We start from the raw sequence: 27,304 nt of genomic DNA, 5'->3' as shown, positions 1-27,304 counted from the left end.
AGCGTCGAATTTCGAGAGCCTTTCGAAAATTTTTAATTTAAAATTATTCCGTCATTATTCGACATTTTATACGCAATTTAATAATCAACGATGAATACTGTATAATAATGCTTTATTAAGTTAGTTTACATAAAGAACATGAAAGAAACCTAATGTGTCAATTAATATTAATTATATATATATAGGAATTCAAATCAATGAAAGGAAGAAACAGTTAACGTGGTAAATTGATTGAGGAATATAAAAAAGAGCGAACAACTCGCATTTTTTATTCTTCAAAATTTGTAGAATAATTGAAAGAATCGCATGAATCGAATTGCTCGAAGATTCTTATTTTATGTTTTTATTTCAAAATAAAATATTTAAATATTAAATATAATATTCAAAGTATAAATATTGAACATCAACTTTTTTTTTTTAAATATACATGTGTGTTTTATTTGTACTGCTGAAATGTCAAAATCGGCGAACTTTTTTCTATTCGCTGACAATCATCGGACGCTGTGAAACGTAAACACCGGGATTCGCGACCGATAATTCTCCCTCTACCCGCTATATGTATAACGTCTGGCAATCGGGTGTACACGTAAAAACACTGGCTTTAACTCGCCGTTCTAATTCTAACTCCTCCCCCACTCTTCACGGGACTATATTTACTGAAACTTTTCCCATTCATTGCGAACACGCGATGTGTCGTTACGTGAATTAACGCGGCACGTCGCGGTGCACCGTTTTAACACCCCCCATCCTACCCCCCTCCCCCCCCGTTATTTTCGTCCTGCTTCATTTTACATCGCGCCTCATATCAAGATCGCGTTTCATAATCGCGCAGGCATGAATGCCGCGATCTAATCGCGATCGTGACATTTACCTTCCTTCTTTCGATCCGCTTTAACAAAGATCGGTGTGAATGAAATGAATACAAGTACGCCTTTTATTAATATTTATAATTTATATATAACGATTAATAATATAGAATTACGATATTGGCAAAATATCGATAAAAGTAATATGACTTTAATAAATTTGTAAACATGAATGTTAATATTAAATGAGAGAATTTTACAATTATTGAAAACGTACCGGTAAAAGCGATTTTATTTAATTAAATCGAAAAATACATAATATGTATATTAATCATATTATATAATAATGATTGTAAAAACTCCAATTTTCTCTTAAATTTAAATAAGTTTTTGACAGTCTTTACGTAGGTATATCATAAAAAATTGTAGTGTTTCTCTTATTTATTTACATCAAGAGATTAGCTTATCTAGTTTATTTTAAGCTTTTTAAAGGTTTACATATTACAGAAAAGCAACTCTCTCGGAGCATATGCTTTAGACATACGACGTGATCGTTATATGTAATTACGTGTCGAATATGCATCATGTCGTTTATGCGATGTCGAACGTATGTATGACAGGAACGTGAAACAAGCGCGGGGATGACTCGAAGAGCGCTTTGTCACGTATGCGTCGTTGTGTACATTGTCTCTCTCTCTCTCTCTCTCTCTTTCTCTCTTTCTCTTACATAACGTCGTAGAACGATCAAGTACGCGCGAAGAGGCATAATACATCGAGCCTTCGCGTGGTCTTCGATAACGTATGCAAATTTCGTTAATATTTAAACAGCTTTTGGTCGAAGCTACCGGTACCGTAATTGAACCGTTAGAGTTCGCCAAAATTTTCGCCGAAATTTTCGCGACGCTACGTAAATATAAGCGAAAATCGGTTCGATGATTTTGTCTCGTCAAATCGCTCTCGCTCTCGAATTATTTTGACGTTTTGTTTTTTGTTATGTTGTTTTTTTTTTCTCACGCGAAGCAGAGCATTCTCAAAGTTGTTTGCAATGGTGTGACTATTTTAACAAAATTATTTTAATGATGAAATGATTCTTGTAGAATGATCGACATTGTGAGGCGAACATTTTAATATTGTAATATTTCTTGAGGGATATTTTCGATAGTTGAATTTGTGGAATCATAAATATTATTTTATTAATCGTATAAAAAATAATACGTAGGTATGTTATAAGTGTAACATACATAGTAGTTATTTTTTCAGTTATTAATTCGACCGATATTTTTACAACTGTATGATTTTATTTCTTTCCGACCATTTAATAAATTAAAAAGATATTGTGCATATATATATATAAATCATTTTTTTCGCTCATATATACATATATTTACGAATCGCGCCTTACAATGTTAATCACACGCTCGTCCGTTGTTCGATAAAAGTCGATCGATCTGCTACTCAGGGCCAAAGAAAAACATGACTCGATTATAAGGAAAATAAAAATTCCAGAACTGGCGGTCAGTTATAATAACGTTCTGTCTGCTATTCGCTTCCGTTCGCACGCCTCGATTAATCGCGCTTCTCTATCATCAAGACATTACTGGCTCTGTGTATAATACGTGCACGTGTGTGCATGTGTACTGCTGTCCCACACACACATATATACAAACAAACACGGCTACGGTTCTCGCGGAGCAGGACAGCTCGCTGTAGGGGTAAAGGGAGCACCTGTGCAAGGTTGAAGAATACACCACGACCACTCCTTGTTTGTCGCAACCTGTTAACGCGCCGCCTGCTCGCGTTACCGGCGCACAACCCTTCTCTCTTCGTCGCTCAACCGACGGGAAAACTTTAGGGCGTGTAATCCCCGACTAACCGATCGACCGACCGACCGTGCTGTGATCATCCCGGATTATCGTTCTCCGTCGTTTCTCAAATCCCGCTATCGAAGCCGGCCGTTCCGCGGAGAAATCGATCCGCTGACGCAGATCGCTGATGGCGAACGAACGTGGTGGTGGCGGTGGTAGTGGTGGTGGGACACCCCGTATAATCGGATCCCTCTCCACCGAGAGCTTTTTTTCCCTTCGTCACCGCGTATCACTTCAACCGTTGCATCGCATGCCGCAAAGCACTCAAACGCGCGTATACATTTATTAGCGCCACGTATGAATAAGAACTGACTTATTCATTAGCTTCTCGCACGCGGAATATAAGCCACAGATATACTGTATTTTATACTTGAAATATTGTTTATAAAGTAATCGTTTTGCTTCTCATTCATTCACAAAGAGATGAAGAGTATGGGTAATTATTAATAATGCAGAAAAAAGATGAATGTATGCGTGAAACGTTAAATCGAACAATCGTCGTTCTTAATTAGTCTTTTATGTAAAGACACGCGAGATTCCATTAGTATCAAGGATTTTCTAGATGAATGGGAAAATATATATCGTTATAATCTTTATTGAAGCTCTTGTTATTCATCGCGGAGTTGTTAAGATAGCAAACGAATCTAATACTCATGACTCTGCTTGCAAAAGATGAAACTTATTTTATATGTATTTGAGCTTGAATTAAATTTCTTCCAAGATATATTTATTATATGAATTATAAATATAAATAACTCTTGTAATTTTTAAATTTTTAGACACAAAGATTATATTTCGATATTACAATTTTATTGCTCTTTTATTTTAAATTGCTATTATTTTGATCTCCTTTACGAATAATGTTTTGTTAACGGCTTTTAAGGATTTTTCAAATGTCTGCAAAAAATGTGAACGAAAAAAAAAATGCTATTCATCGTAGGCCTAACACATTTTGCTGTTATCAGCAGCTACATTATGTACTCGCATCGTCATTTCGGCCGATCGTTTGCATAGTAACATCATTTAGTAACCAAATTACAAACACACGTGCCATATTTTATAGTATCTTTTCAGTCTCGCGAATATTTATATTTTTTATAAATCTAAAAAAAATCCTTTCACCGGCACGCCTGACCTTCGTCGCGACTCATTCGTATCAATAGAGATAAAATTCTTGAGCCGCAACATTGCCAACTGAATACTTTATCGGGCAGTAAGTTGCACAAGGAGATAATATGTCGAATCTCTACGTTATATCACAGGATTGTCTTGCCTTAATTCTCGAATATTCATTTCACATGTACTTTGAATGTCACAAGAAAAAGAAGTCTCGTTTTGTCAAAATATATTTTTATTATTATTTTTTAAAAATATATTCACTGCGTCGATAGTGCAGTAAATATATTTGGATATAAAATATGAATTCTTATAAATTTTATTTTCTGTCACGTGTAGAATAATGCGCGAATAGTTTAGCATGAGAAATAGCGGAAGTCTCCAAATTTAGTATTTTTGATTATTCTTATTATATGCATTCAATATTTGAAATGCTAATTGTTCTGTTTTAATTGAAAATAAAATATAATTGTGACGTAAAGAATTATGAATCTACAATCATCTCGTTTCAATAAACTTCGGACTTTGAATTTCGACATTTTATATATGTGTGATTATATACACTTCGCGGGATCTTCTCAAATTTTATTTCGCACTTTTCGAGTGAGTTGTGCATCATTATGATGCCATCTGTTTCAAACGGGACACAAGGGAAGTCTTTAACTATTAAAAGAGAGAAAGTTTCGGTCGACGTGTGGAATGTACCTGCCGCATCGATCGTATATTACGCATTTAGGACACAGTAGGTACCGTGTTTTACATATTCAGGACACGGTAATGGCACTGGAGTAATAATTCCCTTCTTCGTCGAGAGACACGCGTCGCTTGCCCGTCGAATTTTTCTCACGAATCTAATGCCGATATGAGAAAATATGGATTCTAATATATATATATAAAATATGTTTTCTCACATATATATTTATTATGGCTCCAAAAATTAGCATTGTAGGAGGATATAGTCGGATAATATTTTACAAATAATAAATCATTCCGCAAAGTAGAGCGCTTTAAGTAAGAAATTGAATTTATAGGGTGTAAAATTTCATATTATCGATATATCTTTTTTTTAATTCTCTGTGAATTAAACCGTTTTTACACAATAGTGGCTGAATGTAACATGAATTCTTGAAACTCCGCAACGAAACTGAATAGAGATATAAAATCGAGGAATTGCATCAGCCAAGTATTATAAATCATCGAGTATAAGGCGCCTACGAGCTTTTCTCTTGGGGGTTGGAGAGACAGAGGGGAAGGAATCGCATTTCACCGTTACATTTTCACCGCGTTAGCGATGGATCGAAGCAATTAACGCTATCTGCTTCAATACGGCATATGGTTGCAAGAGATAAAGGAATCGCTTTCTATTTCTCAGCTGACGTCACTGCTGAGTGTAGCATGCTGTATATACGAATACAGAGACTCCTTTAATTACTTTAATTACTTAAGCATCAATGCTTTACGAACTTTGTAGAAAGAAATATCTATTTTATCTCATTTGTAGTATATAAAATAGCGGTTATTTACTTCCTTCGAAATATTCCTCTTTATAATCGTAATAAATTGTGGATGTTTTATTATTCACGTATAAATTCTGATAAAATTATGTAAGAAATATTAATAGAATTCTTTTAACACATAAATGTACTTAAATATCACCGTTTTTTCCAATGTTTTAATTAAAAATTTTGACCCAAGCGCTGTTTATCTTCCATTTTAATCATTTATAAGAACAGAATCGAGTTCACACATCCCACTTTTTATCTTTTATCCTAAAATCCACATATCTTTGATATTAAATATCAAGTTATTTCATAGCGCGTTAAATCAATTTCATTAGCTCTGCTGTTCCACATTTGACCCATTTTTATTTTTAAAATGCGATATGTCTCTATAGCCCTGTTGATTCTGATATTTTAAAATTTCACGTTTGATCAAAACCGTGTTATTATTGACGTGATACACGATCGTTTGTTAATAAATGTGGCGGCGGCGTAAGTTTAAATTTTTTGTTCTTTTTCGGACAAAAATACAAGGTTGATGCATGCGTGCAATCCTTACGCCATTAGCAAATGATTAATATCCGTGGGTGTCAAAGGTGAACGAACGTCGCGCGTTTGTCGCGTCAATCGCTGATAGTAAAATTGTAGACGCGACAAATGTTTTAGTACATTTCGCGGGCACTTGCCATGGACAAAATAAAAGCAATTTTAGTACATAACACACGGTGAATCATCGCGATTAGCGCGCCGAGTTTTCGCGCGGGTTGCTCCTCACGAAATTCTTCGCCTCGCTGGACCATTTCTCTCACGCACCGCCAAATTTGATGATGAGCTCTTTACGAATAAAGCTTCAGAATAAGCGAATAAATAACATTAATTCGAAGGAGATTTTAACACAAGAAATTATCTTGATTTAAAACTTAGATTTGATGTTTCGAAATGTTTTCTTCAGAAGAGATTTGGCATCAGATTCACAAGAAATAGTGATCTAAGTCTAGCTTCTATTTTTCTGGGAATATTCTATTTATCTGTTTCGTGTTATTTATTGTTAGTTTTGCAATTATCTCGTTATCTCGGAATAATGTTTTTATATGCGTATCTGTAAAATGTTTTATCTGGGGTTAGAATGGCAAACGATTAATGAGTCTTCAAAATTCTTTTTAAATATTTTAACTCTATTTAATATTTATTTAATATCTCAAAGAAGTCCTGATATATAAATATCTCACTTTTTTAATTTTGTTATATTCTTTGATAAGATAAATACATGCTGAAAAGAATTTTAATTGAAACCTAAATAAATTTTTAAAATCTAAAAAAATATCCCAAAAAAGAAAAATATGCATGTGAAGTTAAAGAATTGATATTGCAATTTATATATGTGATGCGCGAATTCATTGATCGAAATTTTATTTTTCACTCTTAAAAACACTCACCGACTTAAATTAGTTGCCTTTCCCCTCGAAACACTAGTGATTTATTTGTGGGCTTGACACATTTTAATTCGGTCGCACTTGTAGCTAATTTTACACAGTATATCAAATTAGTTTCGTATTTATAGTATTATATAATATATCGCATAGCCGTGCCTTCTCATTTATCAATATTCTCGATTACCTATATCATTGCGATTTTAGAGAACGTATTGCAAAATTAATGTCAAGTCTCGTTTTTTATATAATCCACCGAAAATTGACGCAACTGACAATTTGAATATCAAATAACGAAAAAGAGATAATAGTTACAAGAATGTACAATTTATAGATCAGAGTTTTATAATCAAGTTCTATTCAAATTTTACAAATTTATTAACAATAATATTTTTTATATTAACAATAAGTAAACGATCAATTTAGTATATTTATTGTTAGATTAAAAATATTGAAATTAATATTAAATATATAGCGACTAATACTTTAACGCGAAGAGGAATATTAAGAAAAGTAACTAAAATTAAACAGCGATTATATTTCGATATTACAATTTTATTGCTCTTTTATTTTAAATTGCTATTATTTTGATCTCCTTTACGAATAATGTTTTGTTAACGGCTTTTAAGGATTTTTCAAATGTCTGCAAAAAATGTGAACGAAAAAAAAAATGCTATTCATCGTAGGCCTAACACATTTTGCTGTTATCAGCAGCTACATTATGTACTCGCATCGTCATTTTGGCCGATCGTTTGCATAGTAACATCATTTAGTAACCAAATTACAAACACACGTGCCATATTTTATAGTATCTTTTCAGTCTCGCGAATATTTATATTTTTTATAAATCTAAAAAAAATCCTTTCACCGGCACGCCTGACCTTCGTCGCGACTCATTCGTATCAATAGAGATAAAATTCTTGAGCCGCAACATTGCCAACTGAATACTTTATCGGGCAGTAAGTTGCACAAGGAGATAATATGTCGAATCTCTACGTTATATCACAGGATTGTCTTGCCTTAATTCTCGAATATTCATTTCACATGTACTTTGAATGTCACAAGAAAAAGAAGTCTCGTTTTGTCAAAATATATTTTTATTATTATTTTTTAAAAATATATTCACTGCGTCGATAGTGCAGTAAATATATTTGGATATAAAATATGAATTCTTATAAATTTTATTTTCTGTCACGTGTAGAATAATGCGCGAATAGTTTAGCATGAGAAATAGCGGAAGTCTCCAAATTTAGTATTTTTGATTATTCTTATTATATGCATTCAATATTTGAAATGCTAATTGTTCTGTTTTAATTGAAAATAAAATATAATTGTGACGTAAAGAATTATGAATCTACAATCATCTCGTTTCAATAAACTTCGGACTTTGAATTTCGACATTTTATATATGTGTGATTATATACACTTCGCGGGATCTTCTCAAATTTTATTTCGCACTTTTCGAGTGAGTTGTGCATCATTATGATGCCATCTGTTTCAAACGGGACACAAGGGAAGTCTTTAACTATTAAAAGAGAGAAAGTTTCGGTCGACGTGTGGAATGTACCTGCCGCATCGATCGTATATTACGCATTTAGGACACAGTAGGTACCGTGTTTTACATATTCAGGACACGGTAATGGCACTGGAGTAATAATTCCCTTCTTCGTCGAGAGACACGCGTCGCTTGCCCGTCGAATTTTTCTCACGAATCTAATGCCGATATGAGAAAATATGGATTCTAATATATATATATAAAATATGTTTTCTCACATATATATTTATTATGGCTCCAAAAATTAGCATTGTAGGAGGATATAGTCGGATAATATTTTACAAATAATAAATCATTCCGCAAAGTAGAGCGCTTTAAGTAAGAAATTGAATTTATAGGGTGTAAAATTTCATATTATCGATATATCTTTTTTTTAATTCTCTGTGAATTAAACCGTTTTTACACAATAGTGGCTGAATGTAACATGAATTCTTGAAACTCCGCAACGAAACTGAATAGAGATATAAAATCGAGGAATTGCATCAGCCAAGTATTATAAATCATCGAGTATAAGGCGCCTACGAGCTTTTCTCTTGGGGGTTGGAGAGACAGAGGGGAAGGAATCGCATTTCACCGTTACATTTTCACCGCGTTAGCGATGGATCGAAGCAATTAACGCTATCTGCTTCAATACGGCATATGGTTGCAAGAGATAAAGGAATCGCTTTCTATTTCTCAGCTGACGTCACTGCTGAGTGTAGCATGCTGTATATACGAATACAGAGACTCCTTTAATTACTTTAATTACTTAAGCATCAATGCTTTACGAACTTTGTAGAAAGAAATATCTATTTTATCTCATTTGTAGTATATAAAATAGCGGTTATTTACTTCCTTCGAAATATTCCTCTTTATAATCGTAATAAATTGTGGATGTTTTATTATTCACGTATAAATTCTGATAAAATTATGTAAGAAATATTAATAGAATTCTTTTAACACATAAATGTACTTAAATATCACCGTTTTTTCCAATGTTTTAATTAAAAATTTTGACCCAAGCGCTGTTTATCTTCCATTTTAATCATTTATAAGAACAGAATCGAGTTCACACATCCCACTTTTTATCTTTTATCCTAAAATCCACATATCTTTGATATTAAATATCAAGTTATTTCATAGCGCGTTAAATCAATTTCATTAGCTCTGCTGTTCCACATTTGACCCATTTTTATTTTTAAAATGCGATATGTCTCTATAGCCCTGTTGATTCTGATATTTTAAAATTTCACGTTTGATCAAAACCGTGTTATTATTGACGTGATACACGATCGTTTGTTAATAAATGTGGCGGCGGCGTAAGTTTAAATTTTTTGTTCTTTTTCGGACAAAAATACAAGGTTGATGCATGCGTGCAATCCTTACGCCATTAGCAAATGATTAATATCCGTGGGTGTCAAAGGTGAACGAACGTCGCGCGTTTGTCGCGTCAATCGCTGATAGTAAAATTGTAGACGCGACAAATGTTTTAGTACATTTCGCGGGCACTTGCCATGGACAAAATAAAAGCAATTTTAGTACATAACACACGGTGAATCATCGCGATTAGCGCGCCGAGTTTTCGCGCGGGTTGCTCCTCACGAAATTCTTGCGCTGGACCATTTCTCTCACGCACCGCCTAATTTGATGATGAGCTCTTTACGAATAAAGCTTCAGAATAAGCGAATAAATAACATTAATTCGAAGGAGATTTTAACACAAGAAATTATCTTGATTTAAAACTTAGATTTGATGTTTCGAAATGTTTTCTTCAGAAGAGATTTGGCATCAGATTCACAAGAAATAGTGATCTAAGTCTAGCTTCTATTTTTCTGGGAATATTCTATTTATCTGTTTCGTGTTATTTATTGTTAGTTTTGCAATTATCTCGTTATCTCGGAATAATGTTTTTATATGCGTATCTGTAAAATGTTTTATCTGGGGTTAGAATGGCAAACGATTAATGAGTCTTCAAAATTCTTTTTAAATATTTTAACTCTATTTAATATTTATTTAATATCTCAAAGAAGTCCTGATATATAAATATCTCACTTTTTTAATTTTGTTATATTCTTTGATAAGATAAATACATGCTGAAAAGAATTTTAATTGAAACCTAAATAAATTTTTAAAATCTAAAAAAATATCCCAAAAAAGAAAAATATGCATGTGAAGTTAAAGAATTGATATTGCAATTTATATATGTGATGCGCGAATTCATTGATCCAAATTTTATTTTTCGCTCTTAAAAACACTCACCGACTTAAATTAGTTGCCTTTCCCCTCGAAACACTAGTGATTTATTTGTGGGCTTGACACATTTTAATTCGGTCGCACTTGTAGCTAATTTTACACAGTATATCAAATTAGTTTCGTATTTATAGTATTATATAATATATCGCATAGCCGTGCCTTCTCATTTATCAATATTCTCGATTACCTATATCATTGCGATTTTAGAGAACGTATTGCAAAATTAATGTCAAGTCTCGTTTTTTATATAATCCACCGAAAATTGACGCAACTGACAATTTGAATATCAAATAACGAAAAAGAGATAATAGTTACAAGAATGTACAATTTATAGATCAGAGTTTTATAATCAAGTTCTATTCAAATTTTACAAATTTATTAACAATAATATTTTTTATATTAACAATAAGTAAACGATCAATTTAGTATATTTATTGTTAGATTAAAAATATTGAAATTAATATTAAATATATAGCGACTAATACTTTAACGCGAAGAGGAATATTAAGAAAAGTAACTAAAATTAAACAGCTTGGAAAGAAAATTATTTTTCAAAAGCGAGTTTTACGCAAATTTCTTTTTGCTTAAATGCTTCATACACAGTATGGCATGCGAAGAACTTGTATCTTCCTCAGCACTTGAGACGTCTCCTTCTTTGTAAAAATCCATTCTTATCTTGAAAATTTTTTCTACAATATCTGACCTTAATTATTATCTCGCTAAAACTGATTTTCTTATAAAGCAAGTTTTTTTTTTTTTTTTTCGAAAACCAAGAGATAAATACTTATCGTAACCCGTTTTCCCCGGAAAAAAAAAATGTTTTGTTTTTTTTTTTTTTTTTTTAGTCCGACTTTTACATTATGTTAATTAAAAATTTACAGTTTGCACACGAATTAGCTCGCCTCTCAGTAGTGCTCAATTATCAATTCCAATTGAAAAATACATTCTCTCTCACACACGTACACACAACGTAACGTCGCGCATGACATCGTTCCCTTTTATTCCGCTTGAAAGCCGCAATCTCGCAGTGGTAAACGATTCGACACTTTGTTTGCCGGTCCGTGGGCTCTGAAGCACACGCGGCGCTTTGCGAACTTGTTCTCTCGTACGCACGGCACCGGAATCGATATATGAAAGTGACACGCGCGCGAGAGAGTTTCCATTGAATATTAGGTTTTAAAGCGCGGTCCAGTTCTGTCGCTCTCCGCACTGTCGTGTTTGTCCATTATCGCGCTTACCCATAACGCGAGCGTTATGGGTGAAACGCGTTAAATCCAGAAACCGCGAGCGAGATTTGTTTTAAAACGAAGTGTCTCTATCGGTTGATGTATAATTTTTTCCTTCAAACAAACAAAAAAAATATTGCTCGTACAGATCTTTCCAATTTTTTTTTTTTTTTTGGTTTGTGGATTTAAATTAAACTTGACGACGTATATTATTTACGTATTACTTCTCCGATGTATTATATTCTCTGCTTTATGAATATGGCAGAAAAATTATTATTATATATTATTATAAATTATTATTATAGTTTATTGTAAATTAAAGCTTTTTAATTTAAAATTCTCAACGAATGTTCTTTTTATGTTACAGTGTTCTTAAGATTCCATCCAGTGATTTTGAAGACTTGCCTCTTATCCAAGACGTGGTGCCACAATGGGTCGAAAAAAGATTCAGATTTCACGTATCACGGACGAACGAAATCGTCAGGTAATTCTAGACAATGGCTCCTCATTTATATATAGTTTAATGCTAGTTAGTGTTATTTGCAATTCGATATGAACTTTAAAAATCTTTTGCGTTCGATTTTTATAAAGAAATATCAAAAGGATTTCAAATAACGCATATACATATATCAATATATACTAACATTCCAAATAGATCTTTTAATACATTTCTTGCTTTCCTACGTGAAATATATGACAATTTATAAATAACAGATTACTTGAATAAAATGTATATAATTATATTACGTATATTTTCTAGACTTAAAATAAATATACACACATTCGACGGATTTTCACATAATTGTTGATACAATCTTATGTAACGTAACTGATTAGGTAACTAAAACGACAAGGAATCATTTATTATCACGAATGTGAGGTATTCGCCGCATGCAATCTACCTCTTTAATAGTCTTAATAACTTAAGGCTTAAGATCTCGCTGAAGTTCACCTTCGATACGTCCCTCTCTCCTTTATATACGACAGGTGACCTTTAACAAGAGGAAATTCGGCGTGATGAAGAAAGCGTACGAATTGTCGGTACTGTGCGATTGCGAGATTGCGCTGATTATCTTCAGTTCGAGCAACAAGCTGTACCAGTATGCGAGCACCGACATGGACAAGGTTCTCCTCAAGTACACCGAGTACAACGAACCCCACGAGTCCCTCACCAACAAGAATATCATCGAGGTGAGTCCATTTATCCGTTATGGATTCTCAGGATGAAATGAGAATGCGCGCCAACATGAGTCAAATCCTCGCCAAAAAACATCCATCGCTAATTTTTCGCATCAAAAGTCTTTCCGTTAAAATCCCGATTAAGGAAATATATATCTTACTCTTATGGTTCCAAATATACCAAGGTCATAGATATACAGCGATATCGAATATACAAGGTGTATTAAGAATTTGAATAAAACTAGAATTGAAAAGATTGTCAATTCTATCAAAATGTATTAACATATACATATATATATTTGGATTATAGACTCTTATGTGTGCAAATTTTTTAAAGAGTTCTCTCGAGAAATCTAATTTAAATTTCAAAAATATAGGAGTATAAATAGACAATTTTAAACATATTTATGAATGATTCATATACTTATATAATTTGATTTAAGATTTATAATTTATTCTATTGGATATAAAAATATTTTTTTAAATCGACAATCGAAAGAAAATGTAAAATACACAATATTCCTAAAAAATATCATATTAAATAGTATGCTTTATGGCAGGTTTATTCATGCATACAAATTAATTCGCTATTTTACGTAGTTAAAATAATGTTAAATAACCAAACAGTTTTCTTAAAACGAATTTCTTTGCATATATATTTTTTTAATTTAATCTCCGATTTTTTACACGTAAATAGATCTTGTAAGGAATTACCGACGTTTTAAATAGTCATGCATCTTGCGCGTATTACATTTGTTGAATACAGTCTCGTTTTGATGGGGGAGCGAGATGCGATCTCGTTTTTTTTTTCCTTCTTTCATGCACGAACATAATTGCGTTGGGTAAACCGGGTATAGAGTAAGAAGCGCACGCGCACACATACACGCGTGCTTGGTGTTAAATTAATGTGCATGTGAAGGTTGAGTGCCCTCGGGCGGTGTGGTCACGTGAACCTGTCTGCTGACACTTGCAGGCGCTCAACAAGAAGGAGCATAAGGGTGCCATGTCTCCGGAGAGCCCGGAACCTGACGCAATCGAATACAATCTTACCCCGCGCACCGAGGCCAAATACACGAAGATCGACGAAGAATTTCAGATGATGATGCAGAGGCACCAACACAATGGCAGCAGGGTAAATATCAAGTTTCAAATGTCAGTCGGCAAATTTATATCTATGCAAAAGTTATTCTTTCTCTCTCTTTTTTATTATATATTTACTATATAAAACTCACGATGCGTATGTTAACGAACGACCTATATGTGTTCAATATTTTCATATTTTTACAAAAGAAGGATATAAATAGTACTTGGATCTTTTTATATAACGATTTTCAAGCCGCGTCAAGTGTCTCAAAATGTCGCATCAAAAATATTTAAAAATATATTATTTATGTGTGATTCTATGCATTTATATTAAGATTATCCAAACAAATTAATACCTTAAATTCGTCTTTGTCAAAATGACTAACATGTGAATATATCATTTATTTAAAATCTTATTATGGCCTGTCATATAAAAGACACAGATCGATTTTTCTAAATACGATTTGCACTTATTTTTGTACTCATTTTTCTAGAGAAAAATAAGACATATGATTTAAGAGAAAGTATCTTTTTCCAACTCATCATGAAAAGTTTGTGTGTGTATGTGTGTGTGCAGTAGACATTAAAGTAATTATTAAACACTTTATTATTTTAAAGTATACACAGTAATGTGTATTAAAAAGTTTAAAAACATATTATATATATTAATATATTAAATATAAAAATTGTTTTTATTTATTATTATGTAATATTATTTAATTGCTTGGCTTATACAATTGTCTTTATATAATATTTTTATTTTATAACACTGTACATGAGAAGAATTAGATATGAGTTTGTGTGTGTGTGTGTGTGTGTGCGCGCGCGCGCGCGCGCGCGCCCAGTAGTGCTTGTATCTATCTTTGCTGCAGGTATTATTAATTTGTATTGTGTCGGTTGTGATTGCAGACAATTGGACAATCGAGTTACACGCTACCAGTATCTGTACCAGTGAACAATTACGGCGAATCTCTCCTTGGATCTAGTCCACAGATGGCACATACCAGCATCTCTCCACGTCCGTCATCGTCCGAGACAGATTCAGGTAACTTTACTTAGAGACAGAAAGCCGAAAGGGAGCAAATTTCTGACGTTTTCGTGTCAAATTCGCGTCTAACGTGTTCAATTCTTCGCTATATAGTGTATCCTCCGGGAGGAATACTGGAGATGAGCAACGGCTATCCTCCGTCAGCGTCACCATTGGGTAATTCGCCTAGTCCAGGACATTCGCCTGCGCTTGGGGTCGGTGGAGGTAGCGGAAATAAAGGCAGCAATCAGTCTAGGCATTCGCCGCAGCCCCCGCCACCGCCACCACCGCCCCATCCTCACAGGGCTAACCTTCGAGTGGTTATACCGACACCGCTCACACAACCTCTCTCTGAAGACACTAATTACGATGTAATTGTCTTACTATTATTGGCTTTAAACGAGTGTTAAATAAATAATGATTGCTTGATCGTAATATGAATTTTTCAGAAGTCAAATTGATCGACTCTACTTTTTGAAAATTTCTTAATTTTGCATATACGATTAGCGTTCTAGTACTAAAATTAAGAGATTTTCAAACAGCAAAAGTAATCTGTTTGATTTTTAAGAAGTTCATATTTCACTCTTTGTTTCATAATCACTCAATTTTTTTGCATTTATAAGTTAAAAAGGTGTTTGTCCAGTTTAAAATAGCATTAAGTTGAGAATTAGATTTTAAAAGAAATGCAATTAAAGAAATAAGTTCTTATTTTTATTTCTTATCAATGATGTTTTTAAAATAAGAAAAAGTATGTGTATTAGCTAAATTTTTAAGTTTACGATAAATTGCGCATTTATTTACTTTCAGAATGCCCATACGCAGTCTGCATTGAACACACCGGTAGTAGCGTTACAAACACCAACAGTACCACCCGGATACTCTAGTTTTGGACCAACAGATTACTCCTCGGATCTCGGGAGCCTTGCAACCTGGTCTCATCAGAGGTACGTTGATGACTTATCAATGTATTCGGCAGCCACCATGTCCAGCATCAGGTAAATCATATTTCATAATTATTGTTGTGAAAGAAAGCTATATATCCAATTGGTATAACATGCTTTTAATATTATTATATAGTTATTTTCTTCATACTAGTTGATACATGATGTTGATTTTAAAGATTAAGCATACACAATATGTATATAAAATATTACGTATATTTAAATATAGATTATATATTACAACAAATAGATTCAACAAATTCAGATTCAGCATTAGCTTTTCTCATTATTATTTTCATAATTCTTATATATATTATATAATCTGTTTTTTTCTCCTCTTTGTTTATCTATTTTTAATTCACATGTGTATATATTACTTAATACGAAATAATATTCATGCACTTTATTCTATCTATTACAAATAGAGAATAATAAAATATTTTGACCACTGGAGCGCTATAGTTTTTTTTCGGTTGCAATAGTGTTTAGCATGTCATATATCACATTGTGAGTGTTGGGTATATTCATTTTCATTTATAAATATTTATGTTGTTTGCTTAATTAAGTTACAAACTATTATGTCGCAATGCATACATCTTATCAAAAGTACATTTTCATGATTTGCATCATGATTTGAGTAACTTTTATTTGCACTTTATCAACAATGTCACAAGTAGATGCAGTATTAGAAGACAAAATCGAAAATAATTACAGCTTCTTGCTCGATTAGATTATTATATTACAAGAACATTCACATACAACACTTTCCTTTTCAATTTCTAACCATTTATGTATGTATCTTCTTTTCTTAGCATTACAAAATTTTTTCGACATTACAGTGGTCTTCCTCATCTAGCCGTATCAAGCAGTACACCACCACCATCCACATCGCCTTTACCCGTAAAAATAAAAAGTGAACCGATAAGTCCACCCAGAGATCCGCACGGAGGTAATAGCGGATCCAATGGCGGACCTAGCAATGCCAGCAGTCTACATCATACGAGCTTGAACATCGGTCCTTCGTCCAGTACCGGTCCACCGCCGCATCACGTATCTCATCCGGGAGGCCCTCAGACACTGAACCTAGTATCAAGCAGACCGAGTAGTAATCCACCTCCGTCCCATTCGGGTAGCATAACGCCGACAAATCTACCGTCCCCGGGTAGTGGTACGGTTGGTGACATTAGAACGAACCATTCTAGCGGTGGCGGCGGAAACGGAGGAAATAGTTCAGACTACGAGAACGGACCGCTCATGAAACGCTCGAGAATCACGGAGGGTTGGGCGACTTAATGTCGATCGAATTGTTGCACTCATCAGTTGTTTGATACCTCTTCGACGTATAACAGCATATATAGTGCTTGTGAGTTCCAGTATAATTAAAAACAAACTCCTTTTAAAACGTCTTTGAGACACGTGTACTATCGCGATAACGATAGCTGTGGGGTTGGTATGTTTCCCCGCCGTAGCTAGCGCGGAGTGGAAAAATCTGTTTATATTTTGAAGCCGACACACACAAAATATACATTTATTTGAAGAAAAAAAAAAAAAAGAAAATACGGTGCCATAATGTTGAAACTTTATATATATTATATATATGATAGATACATATATATATATTTTCATGTATATAATATGAAGTGTTGTTTGTATATATGTCATAAAATCCGTAATAACTTTCGCGATATGGCATTGTGTCCAACGATGCTTGTGTCGTATGAAAATCTATGCGAAGGAAAACAGTATATTTTAGGAAATAATACAGTACCCAATTGTGAAATTTCTGAAAGTGTAATTCTGAGAGAGTCTAAAAGAGCTTGTGAAGAAATCTACACGTAGTGTAAGATTTATAAAGACCAGAAAACTTTTACCATTGCAATTCGTTGTTGTTTTTTACGGTATAGTAGTCAGAATATATGCCATAATCCGTTAATATATGATCTCGCAAAGATATTTATGCAATAATCATTTATCTTTGAGAATAATTAGTTTGTCTTTGACGAAGATATGCTTAATACAGCAAACTCTCTCTTCCTTTTTTTTATTTGACCATAGAACTTATATCGATAAATAATTTCATATTTTATTTCATATTTGAATCTTTATTTTCTGGACTAATCGATTAATTAATTTTACTGCTGATGTGAACTTATTAACGGTCTATGGCTAACTTCCCAAACATGCGGAAATCGGCTGCTGTACTCAAATTATTCATGATATTCTATAGAACAAGATTCGAAATTAATATATATTGAGTTATGAAGTAATATGAGATAGATAGATAGGCATATTATATATAGTGTTGATTAATAAAAAAAAAAGATATACACAGCGCGCGTACAGATATATACATACATATATATACATACATATATATATGTGTGTGTGTGTATAGAATTTTTAAAATTATTGATCTGTAGAATATTATAAAACAATTTATTTAATAAAGAAGAAAAGTTAATTAATACATAGAATATTTATATATATATATATACACGTTATATACATTTTCCACAAGTATTTTGCACATTTGTATAAAGAAAAATTGTGGAGGAAGAAAGCTTGTAAGAACTTTGCAACCCTTGAAGCCTAAAAATGTGTAAACGAGAATTTATATGCCACAGGTATATGCCATGTACTAAAAATGTGATTAAACAAAACTTACTGTAAGAAGGATTGAGTGATACTAATATTAATAACTTTAATCGTAAATTTTTAAAGAAACCGAAATTACATCTACAAAAATACTGCTTTTTGTATATTTGATCAGTTTTATGTATAACCTGTAGTTTCTTAAATATAAACAATTAAAGTTTTTCAGAAAAAATTAACCATGCATAGAATATGGAACGATTTATTTAAGAAAATAGAAATTTTTTATTGCACACAAATTTGTTCTGTGATATACAAGAATTTATTATAGAAGAGATTATTCTTTTCGATATTATAAAAACTCGACAGCTTTTCGGCTAATACAACTGTATTAAATGTACACTTAAAAAATATTTGGCAAAACAGGGTTGCAATTGTGTAATGACATAGAATTACCTTCTTCCTAAAATCAGTGAAATGAAAATGTGTCAAGATGGTTTCAATGTATGTTTTACAATCTCAGGATGTATCCTGGTGAGAATTGCTCTCTCTTTCTCGAGAGTTGTGTTTGATAAATTATTGTAATTAACATACTAATGGAATACGCAGGTATATGAATGAATAGTGCCTGGCACCATTTGTGGCCCTCCTGTTAGGATGCTTTCCCAAATCATATATGCAGTATAATTTGTTAATAAAGTCTTGAAAATAATAAGCTCTACTTAAGTGCGATATATATATATAATATGAGAAAATGATATATGATGTTGTAAGCTTTATAATGTGACTTTTTGACAAATAGCGTGGGAAGGCAACCTCTATATTGTAATCGAAGGTTGTACAGTGATATACATATAACCCTCGAGATATATTCATTTTGTTTATTAACGCATATTAGAAATGTTTCATATGACTGTACGAACAATCGGTATGCGAAAAATGTAATGCGTATAGTCACTAATTTTAATCACGAATTTTTAAAATGATCACAAAGTGCAATCTCTTAGCCAACACACTTTTTTATCAAATAAAAATATAAAGAAATTGTTATTTTTCATAACAAAGAAGTGAAATTTAATGTATTAAAGATATATATATATATATATATACATATATATTAATGTCTCCACTAGTTACTAAACTTTTCCTATTGACACAAAATTTATTATATTTAATTGATATTTAATTGTAATATATTCTATTCATATATATTACAAAAAAGATAATCATATATAGTTAATTCGCATCAAATGCTTGCAAATAAATTTATATTTTGAAATTTGATATTACATTTAAATGATATGCATTTGATTGATACATTAAATGGGAACACAATTAAAGGCCATTTCTTAACATTTTATCAGGAATATTATATTGTCTATATTGTGGCGTTTTCTTTTAACTTTGGATATAAAGATAAAAAAATCGTTAAAATTTCAGTTTTGTATCGGCATATCGCATTTAATATTAAAATACCTCTGTATTTATCTCACACAGAGTGTAATTCAAATTAGCTTGACGGAACGCTACACAAGAATCCAGAACTTATTAATCCTTTCTCTGAAATGCCCTATTGTGATATTGAAACTGACATGATCTTTCTGCATAATAGTCCATCTAACAATAAGATCATTTGGGTGTTCCAATGTCAACACTTGTATAACAATCGCAGTGTGATGTGAAAAGTATGAACAGTACTTTATATGCAAGGTTTATATATGTGCTATCTGATCTATTTTACCATAACATACAGTAATAAGATGATGCATAGCGAAACCCGTAAGAATAGACAATTTGTTAAATGTACGTTAAGTACATGTGTACGTACACTTCAATGTATATTTTTAATATGGAATACATGTAAGTTATATATATCTGTGAGAAAAAAATACGTTGATGTAATTAAAGATGTATTCGTCTTGATTGGCACAACTAATGACGAAAGATAAATTGTTATCAGCATTGCAGAATAGAATGAAGATAAAAGCCCTGTGATTATATTTGATCTACAAGTATTTGGGGACTATTTTAAAGTCATTTGGAACATATAATGAAAGAAAAATTTATTAGTCATTCTAAAAGAATCTTATATCCCAGTGATTCAAGAAGTTGTATTAGAAAAATTTCTAAGTAAGTTTCTCTCTCTTCACTTAGTTTATTTGGAGGAGGGGGGGGGGATAATTCAAAGCATTGTTTATTTATGAAATTGTGCTAATTTGTGTGATATGTATTATCTACAAAAAATTATGATTGTTTACATTGTATATTCTAAATACTCTTTAGTTACATACTGTGAATTATGATCGTATAGTTGTGCCTCAAGATTTCGACGGATATTCAATACGTAAAAAAAAATAATGATAATTATTGTAGTTAAAAACTCAGAGACTATTGAAATTGTTGGAACGCTGTGAACGAAATGGACCATCGTTAGAGGAGCCATACGCGTAAGATAAACGAGATCTACGGATGATTAGACGTTTTATATTGCAACGTAAGCTAAGATTGTTTTGGAGCAAGGCCATTATAGGCTTTAGGCAAATGTTCGCAAATAATCGAATTGCAATGCACACGGCACAAGTACCAGAGATCACTGTAACAATGTAGCAAAATAAAATATAAAATGTATATGTACTAGCCACAACTGTTGTCACCACAAATAAATAAATATATATATATATAAATAAATATATATATACAATTAAGAGTTTAATACAGGTTTAAGTACTGGACATATCTGTAAAGCCAAGTAGCATCACATTTTTAAACGTCATAACAATAACGTCATTTTACTGTTACTATCTGTATTTGTGCATTTTGAAACTATACACGAAAACGGTATAGCCTGTTTGATACGTACACAATCACACCAAAAGTTATAGGATCTTTTACATATATATTTTTTAACATATTGTTATCATATTGATCTTTTTTTTCACTTAGTTTTGAAATGCACTCTGTAAACAGATAAAGTATGTGTGACCAGGAAAAAGGAAGGGAGAGGGGAGACATACTTTAAACATTATATGTAGCATATACACACGTATTTGTATAATACAGTTTAAAAGAGAGAGGTTGTGTTTAACAATTCCTCAAATTGCGTATCGTACTATTGCGATTAATTTCAAGACGCAGTTACGCATTGTACAATATATAAATTTTAACCGAAACTGTATGTATATTTAAGCATACATAAACAAACACATTTACACGCATACACAAAACAGATTTGCATCGTGCATACACCGAATGTATGCATATGTGGATATATATGTATAAAAACTATTATATAATATTATGTAATAGAGAATAATGACATATACACACAATATTATAGTCGTGCGTTATGTTAGCTGATAATTGCGAGAATAAAGGAAAGTAATTCATATAGTGCCATCGTAACTGATTAATTAAGGGAATACCGATTTTACGTTTTAAGTAGAGAGTATGTCGTATACTAGAGAATATTTGAAGAAAAGAAATACAAAACGTTACAAGACAAAGACTCGGTTTATGTTCGTAATAATAATAATTAATGATGTTTGCCAAGTTTGTTACATAAGTACGAAGCCATTGAGAGATATTTTATGTACTAAAATCTTTTCAAGACATACTTTATCTCCTTCTATGCACATTCAATGCCGGACACAATAGTACTTGAGTGTGCGTTAAACACTCGCGCAAGGAGGCGGAATTTAAAAATCTCCTCGTTTGTACGTTATATACCCTTGGTGCTCGACATTTTACCTAGTTATTGTTATACGTTTATTATTATTGAATCTGTATGACCATGCTACCATATCGCCTATTATTGTGGTCAGTATAATCATCATCGTCTCAGAGTTAGCGATAAATAATGATTATTTGATAACGCTCTGTGTACATCACACAACATACATACAACATTGTAAAACACACACATTGTGGTTATATTTCAGTGTATCAGCATAATGAATATGATTATTACGATGTTGCCCATAGAATATACATTTTACTTGGTTTTTACATTTGGCAGTATTTTATTTTAGTATTATTCCACATATATGTCCACCTGTGTAATTTTTTCAACGCTCGATTCTTGTAATTTGTGTACGTGTAGAGGGTATGAATTCATTTTGTATATTATTATTATTATTTGTACTTGAACAAAGAGAGAAATCATTCAAATTGTTTCTTGTAAAATCGTAATTGTTCGCATGCAACCGTTGTGGATTTATTTCGCGATTATTTGTATCATCGAAAATTTGTGCGATATTTTTCTAATTTGACATATGTAACATTATACGCTTACTCGATTGATTAGTTTCTTATCATAGAAATATTGCTTGTTAATACGTAATACTAAATATCATTTAAATAATTTTTTTCTTAGCTGTATAGCATTGTTAACATATGAGAATAACGCTATATTTTATATTAATTATATTGAGTTTTCTTTAAAATCTCTCTTTTATGATATATATGATTTAATGTTTATCAAAATAACTCTCTCTTCATTAAAAACTATAGCAGGCAACTATCTCTATAAATAGTAATCGAAATATATCTAATCTCATATTTATACAGCAAAAATATAATGATTAGGAATAATTATAAAGTCAATAGTCAATATTACTTGATGATGATGATTAATAATATAACATGCCTTATCAGATATTTTTTCATACTGACATTTTAATTTGTTAAAGAAACGTATAATCCGATAATAGACTTTAAAAAAATAAATTTTTTATCTACTTATTTTCTTTACTTTCATGTTCAATTATTATTTATTGATTGATATAATTTCATATACTATTCTAATCTTTATTTATAATAATATATATTGTGCAATATGTTTTCCTCGAGAAAAGATGTGTAATAATATATTTTTAATATACATTTTTCTTGCGTGAAAGTTTGTGTAAGCTACGATATTTTTGTAACATTGAGAACTCTATGATAATTTGGTTCTAGTGAAAGTCTGTATTTTAAAAAGAAACAATGATAAGACAGAATTTTAAAATGCTTAACACGTAATATTTTTTTTTATCGATAATTACATCTTAAGAAATATCTCGCTTGACGCGGGATTGCAAATTTTTTGCGAGTGACTTTGATATATGTATGTGATTACGTATTTTACGTTAAATACTTCAAGAGACGGTAATGATAAGCCACATGTTTCGAAATTTTGAATCTACGTATCTGTAAAAATATGCGTTCACAATGATGGGAAAAATTGCAGAAATTATATATTGTTGGTTTTTCAAATGTGTGCAATGTATACAAGTAGAGCTGCCATTGCATTAACGCTTTTTTAATTGTCATCTAATCACATAGCTCGGAAAATTCTATTTCACGTTATAGAAAAATTATATATATATATAATTTTTTTTATCTATTAAATACCTATATCAGTGAGTTATATCGCGCGTTATATATACAAATATCATGTAACAGATATCGCTCTAACGAGGAGACAAATCAAGCATAGAGATTCTTTTTCTTCCGTTTTACTCATTAATCGATCTATGTTAATGATTTCCGCATAATGTACATAATGTGTCTTTCAATCTTTGACTCATTCTTTCTTCTCTGGACAGTAAAATGAACAGTTAGCTACGTGTTCTAAACTTTAGGAATCTCGACCACGTCTGTGCACACACACACACACACACACACCACACACACATACACACAAACATACATACACTTTAAGATAAAAATCGGTATGTTATTCAGTGTAGCACAACTGACTTGCACTGAATACCAATCTTCATTGTGACGTCCACTAATGTAATTTGCAACGATTGTAAACACGTAAGATAGACGAAGGAGAATAATTTCTTCGATGAGGATCGAAGGCAAACTGCGAATAGACATATCTTATTGATATCCTAAAGAATATATATATCGTCGGTACTTAAATACATGTATAGAATGTATTTTAGAAAAACATTCGCGCGTTTGTGAAAAGATTTTTTACACTTGTATTGAGGAAAAAACATTTATAGTTATTTGAACTAAGGGAGTAATTATTATATTTTTGCAAGTAATAATCTTAGATAATCCTGAAGCGACATAGACAAAAAATGTCTCAAAGATTTAATCTAAAGATATCTTTAAATGTTGTATTGTTTAAATGCTGGATTGTTTTTGTTTTTATTGTAGTTAGTACTATGATGTACAAAAGGATAACAATTCACTAGTTCAACTTTAACACAGCTTATTGATTTGAATTCTATTTAACTGATGTAAAGCAATCTCTATATGTTGGGGAGGCATAGAATCTCTTGTTAAAAATATCTTTGTGTAGTATTATATAGATTAAGTTAAAAAAAATTTCCTAAGCAATTATTCGCAGGGAGAAAATAGGAGAGAGAATTCTATTTCCATAAAAATCAAGGAATATAACTATATTATTTGACTATATCGTAAATTCTGTAGAAATAGCGTAGACATAATATTTCTTTTTTTTTTAACTTTTTGGAATGCTCTATCTTACGTGCGTACGACCGTGTCTATCCTCTGTAGAAATGCCTTATTATCACGTGCCTCAATTAATATTTAAACTGTTCACCTGCTTATACCTACTACTCGTTAGTCTATGTAACGAATATATATATATGTGTAATATCAAGTTATTCTTTGTACTGCTCTTGTAAATATATTCTGGAGAATTAATGTCATCCTGTCGTCTATATATACTCTGTATACTATATTCTATATTTACGTTTTTGTTATGACCGCTTTCTCTCTATTCACCAAATCGCCTCACAGATATTTCACTTTCCTGTGTCTGTCTGAAAAATCACCCTGCAAAAAAAAATTAAATTGAAAAAATTCTTTTTTTTTTTCTAGATTTATATGTGTACATAAATTTTACGTTTAGAAAAAATATTTAATTTCCGATATTAGAAGCTATTCATAAATTGTTAAGTATATTTATATCATCCTCTCTATTTTTTTTTCTATTCTTATCTACATATAATTTTCGATTACATATGTATAATAGAAAAGGAAAAAGCATATAATTGATAATTATATAAAAGATTAATAACTTTCATGAAAATACAAATGTTGAGTTAATTACAAAATGTTTAAATTTGATTTTAATGTCAAATCTGTAACACCCGATTTCGAGAATTAGAAATTTATTTTAATCAAGCTGTTTAGTAATTTTTTTTAAATTCATTTCTCTCTTTATAAGATCGCCACATTCTCAGTTTCTCTGCAAATAAAATTATCTCGTGTTCTCGTTACCGCATGTTTATACGTAATCCAATTCCATTTTCCTCGCTTTTTCACGCTGTTTTCTTTTTCTTCCCACGTGTAATTATATTTATTTCACTCTGTACATCCATCTCCGATTGTACACAAAAACCGCTCAATATATATAATAGTATATAATTGTATAATCTTTCCATTCCAGCATTATCATCTCGTCACGAGCGTTATTAAAATTTAATATATACGATGCTGAAACCGGAAGATGATTAATCGTGGATTTTTTTTGAACGATGAGAAAAAGATAAAATAAACGCGAAGTCACACGTTATTATGTGTAGTTAATTTTATATAAACATGAGATACAAGAAGTAATTTGAAAAAAGTGTTATACAAGGAATAAGAATTAATGCTTACTTTGCACTACTGCGAAAAGTCTTTCTTCTTATTTAAAATTTAAACTTTTCTTAATTTCTCCCCCTGACGATTAATTTACAACTGCCATTTTAATTTATATTTATATTTATATCATTGAAAGTTGCATGTGCTTCATTTCAAGTACAAAAGATGGCTATGCCATCGTCGTCCTGTACCCGTATATAACCTAATATTTGTGTTTTTTTGCCAAATAATGTAATATAAGTACAATATATATGTGTTTAATCGTACATAAATTTATGTATAATATTGTGATTTTTTTGTAATAATATAAGAGAAATAAATTTTATCGCGTTCAACGAAAAATGCCACCAAAACCTTCAATGGTAATTTAGACCCATATCAGTCTACTATTTTAATTGAAAAGATATGTTTGTTATTGAAGTAAGTTGAAATCGCAATAATGGCAACATTAAACGTTAATATAAAATTTATTTCAGAATTATAAGCGCAGCAGCAAAAATAAGAAGAGTGTGGCACAAACATGTATTCCTCCTAAAGCAGTAGATGCAAACAGCGCAAGTGGTTTGAACCCAGACGTGGAGGATAAATTTGAATTGGAATTATGTTGGTGTATACAACAGTTAGAAGCGAGTTTAACTAGCGGCAAATTACAGGAGAAGCAGGCACAGGATCTCAACAAACAGTTAAATTCATTAAAGAGTAACACTGCGTCATTAATAAAAAAGAGACAAATAATGAGAAATGCATTAGGAGACTATAGAGAGAAGATGGCTGAGGACGAACGAAAGCTTAGTAGAGCTGTGTCAGCTGTCAAGTTCACGAATCCTGCCTCGACAAATAAAAAATCAATGTTTGTCAGGAAAGCTATTCAACATGATGTACAGGAATTCAAAGAGCAAGCAAATGATCATACGCAAGATACAAAGCAAGCTATCATTGACAGTAATAGAACTCAAATTCCATTTCAATTTAATTTTCAGACATGTCAATAAAATCAACTTTTATATTAATATAATGTATCAGACTACTTTTGTACAATGTGCTATCATAATCCATGTTTCATGCATAAACATTTCTTTGCCAATTTAAATACACATATATATATATATATATATATATATTGCAGAATATGCTCTCAGATT

The 27,304-nt window shown here is 31.6% G+C and overlaps 2 protein-coding genes and 1 long non-coding RNA gene across 7 annotated transcripts in view; 2 read left to right on the top strand and 1 right to left on the bottom strand.

The window, feature by feature from the left end:
- Positions 1-17,520, top strand: part of LOC115242600 (myocyte-specific enhancer factor 2) — a 79,628-nt gene extending 62,108 nt beyond the window's left edge. For 3 of the 5 annotated variants that reach the window (XM_029818996.1, XM_029818997.1, XM_029818998.1), the window contains exons 2-8: positions 12,097-12,213; positions 12,717-12,920; positions 13,882-14,040; positions 14,901-15,036; positions 15,133-15,389; positions 15,826-16,013; positions 16,799-17,520. In XM_029818996.1, the coding sequence (XP_029674856.1) occupies positions 12,160-12,213; positions 12,717-12,920; positions 13,882-14,040; positions 14,901-15,036; positions 15,133-15,389; positions 15,826-16,013; positions 16,799-17,252 (1,452 nt within the window). In that variant the 5' untranslated portion in view covers positions 12,097-12,159 and the 3' untranslated portion in view covers positions 17,253-17,520. The remainder of the gene's footprint in view (positions 1-12,096; positions 12,214-12,716; positions 12,921-13,881; positions 14,041-14,900; positions 15,037-15,132; positions 15,390-15,825; positions 16,014-16,798) is intronic. The other 2 variants (XM_029819000.1, XM_029818999.1) reach the window with 2 other exon arrangements.
- Positions 17,521-24,692: 7,172 nt separating this feature from the next.
- Positions 24,693-25,891, bottom strand: LOC115242613. Its single transcript, XR_003885082.1, has 2 exons — positions 25,797-25,891; positions 24,693-25,349 (listed from the first exon to the last, which is right to left on the bottom strand). It is a non-coding gene; the product is annotated as an uncharacterized LOC115242613 (long non-coding RNA).
- LOC115242612 (UPF0488 protein CG14286) lies at positions 25,344-27,172 on the top strand. Its single transcript, XM_029819031.1, has 2 exons — positions 25,344-26,524; positions 26,639-27,172. The coding sequence occupies exons 1-2, from the start codon at positions 26,504-26,506 to the stop codon at positions 27,152-27,154; spliced, it is 537 nt and encodes a 178-aa protein (XP_029674891.1). The 5' UTR covers positions 25,344-26,503; the 3' UTR covers positions 27,155-27,172.
- The last annotated feature ends 132 nt before the right edge of the window (positions 27,173-27,304 follow it).

Source organism: Formica exsecta, unplaced genomic scaffold, assembly GCF_003651465.1.
Source record: "Formica exsecta isolate Colony F162 unplaced genomic scaffold, ASM365146v1 scaffold614, whole genome shotgun sequence".
NCBI lineage: Eukaryota > Metazoa > Arthropoda > Insecta > Hymenoptera > Formicidae > Formica > Formica exsecta.
Note: the sequence above shows the minus strand (reverse complement) of the source record. Positions and strands in the feature narration are given on the sequence as shown.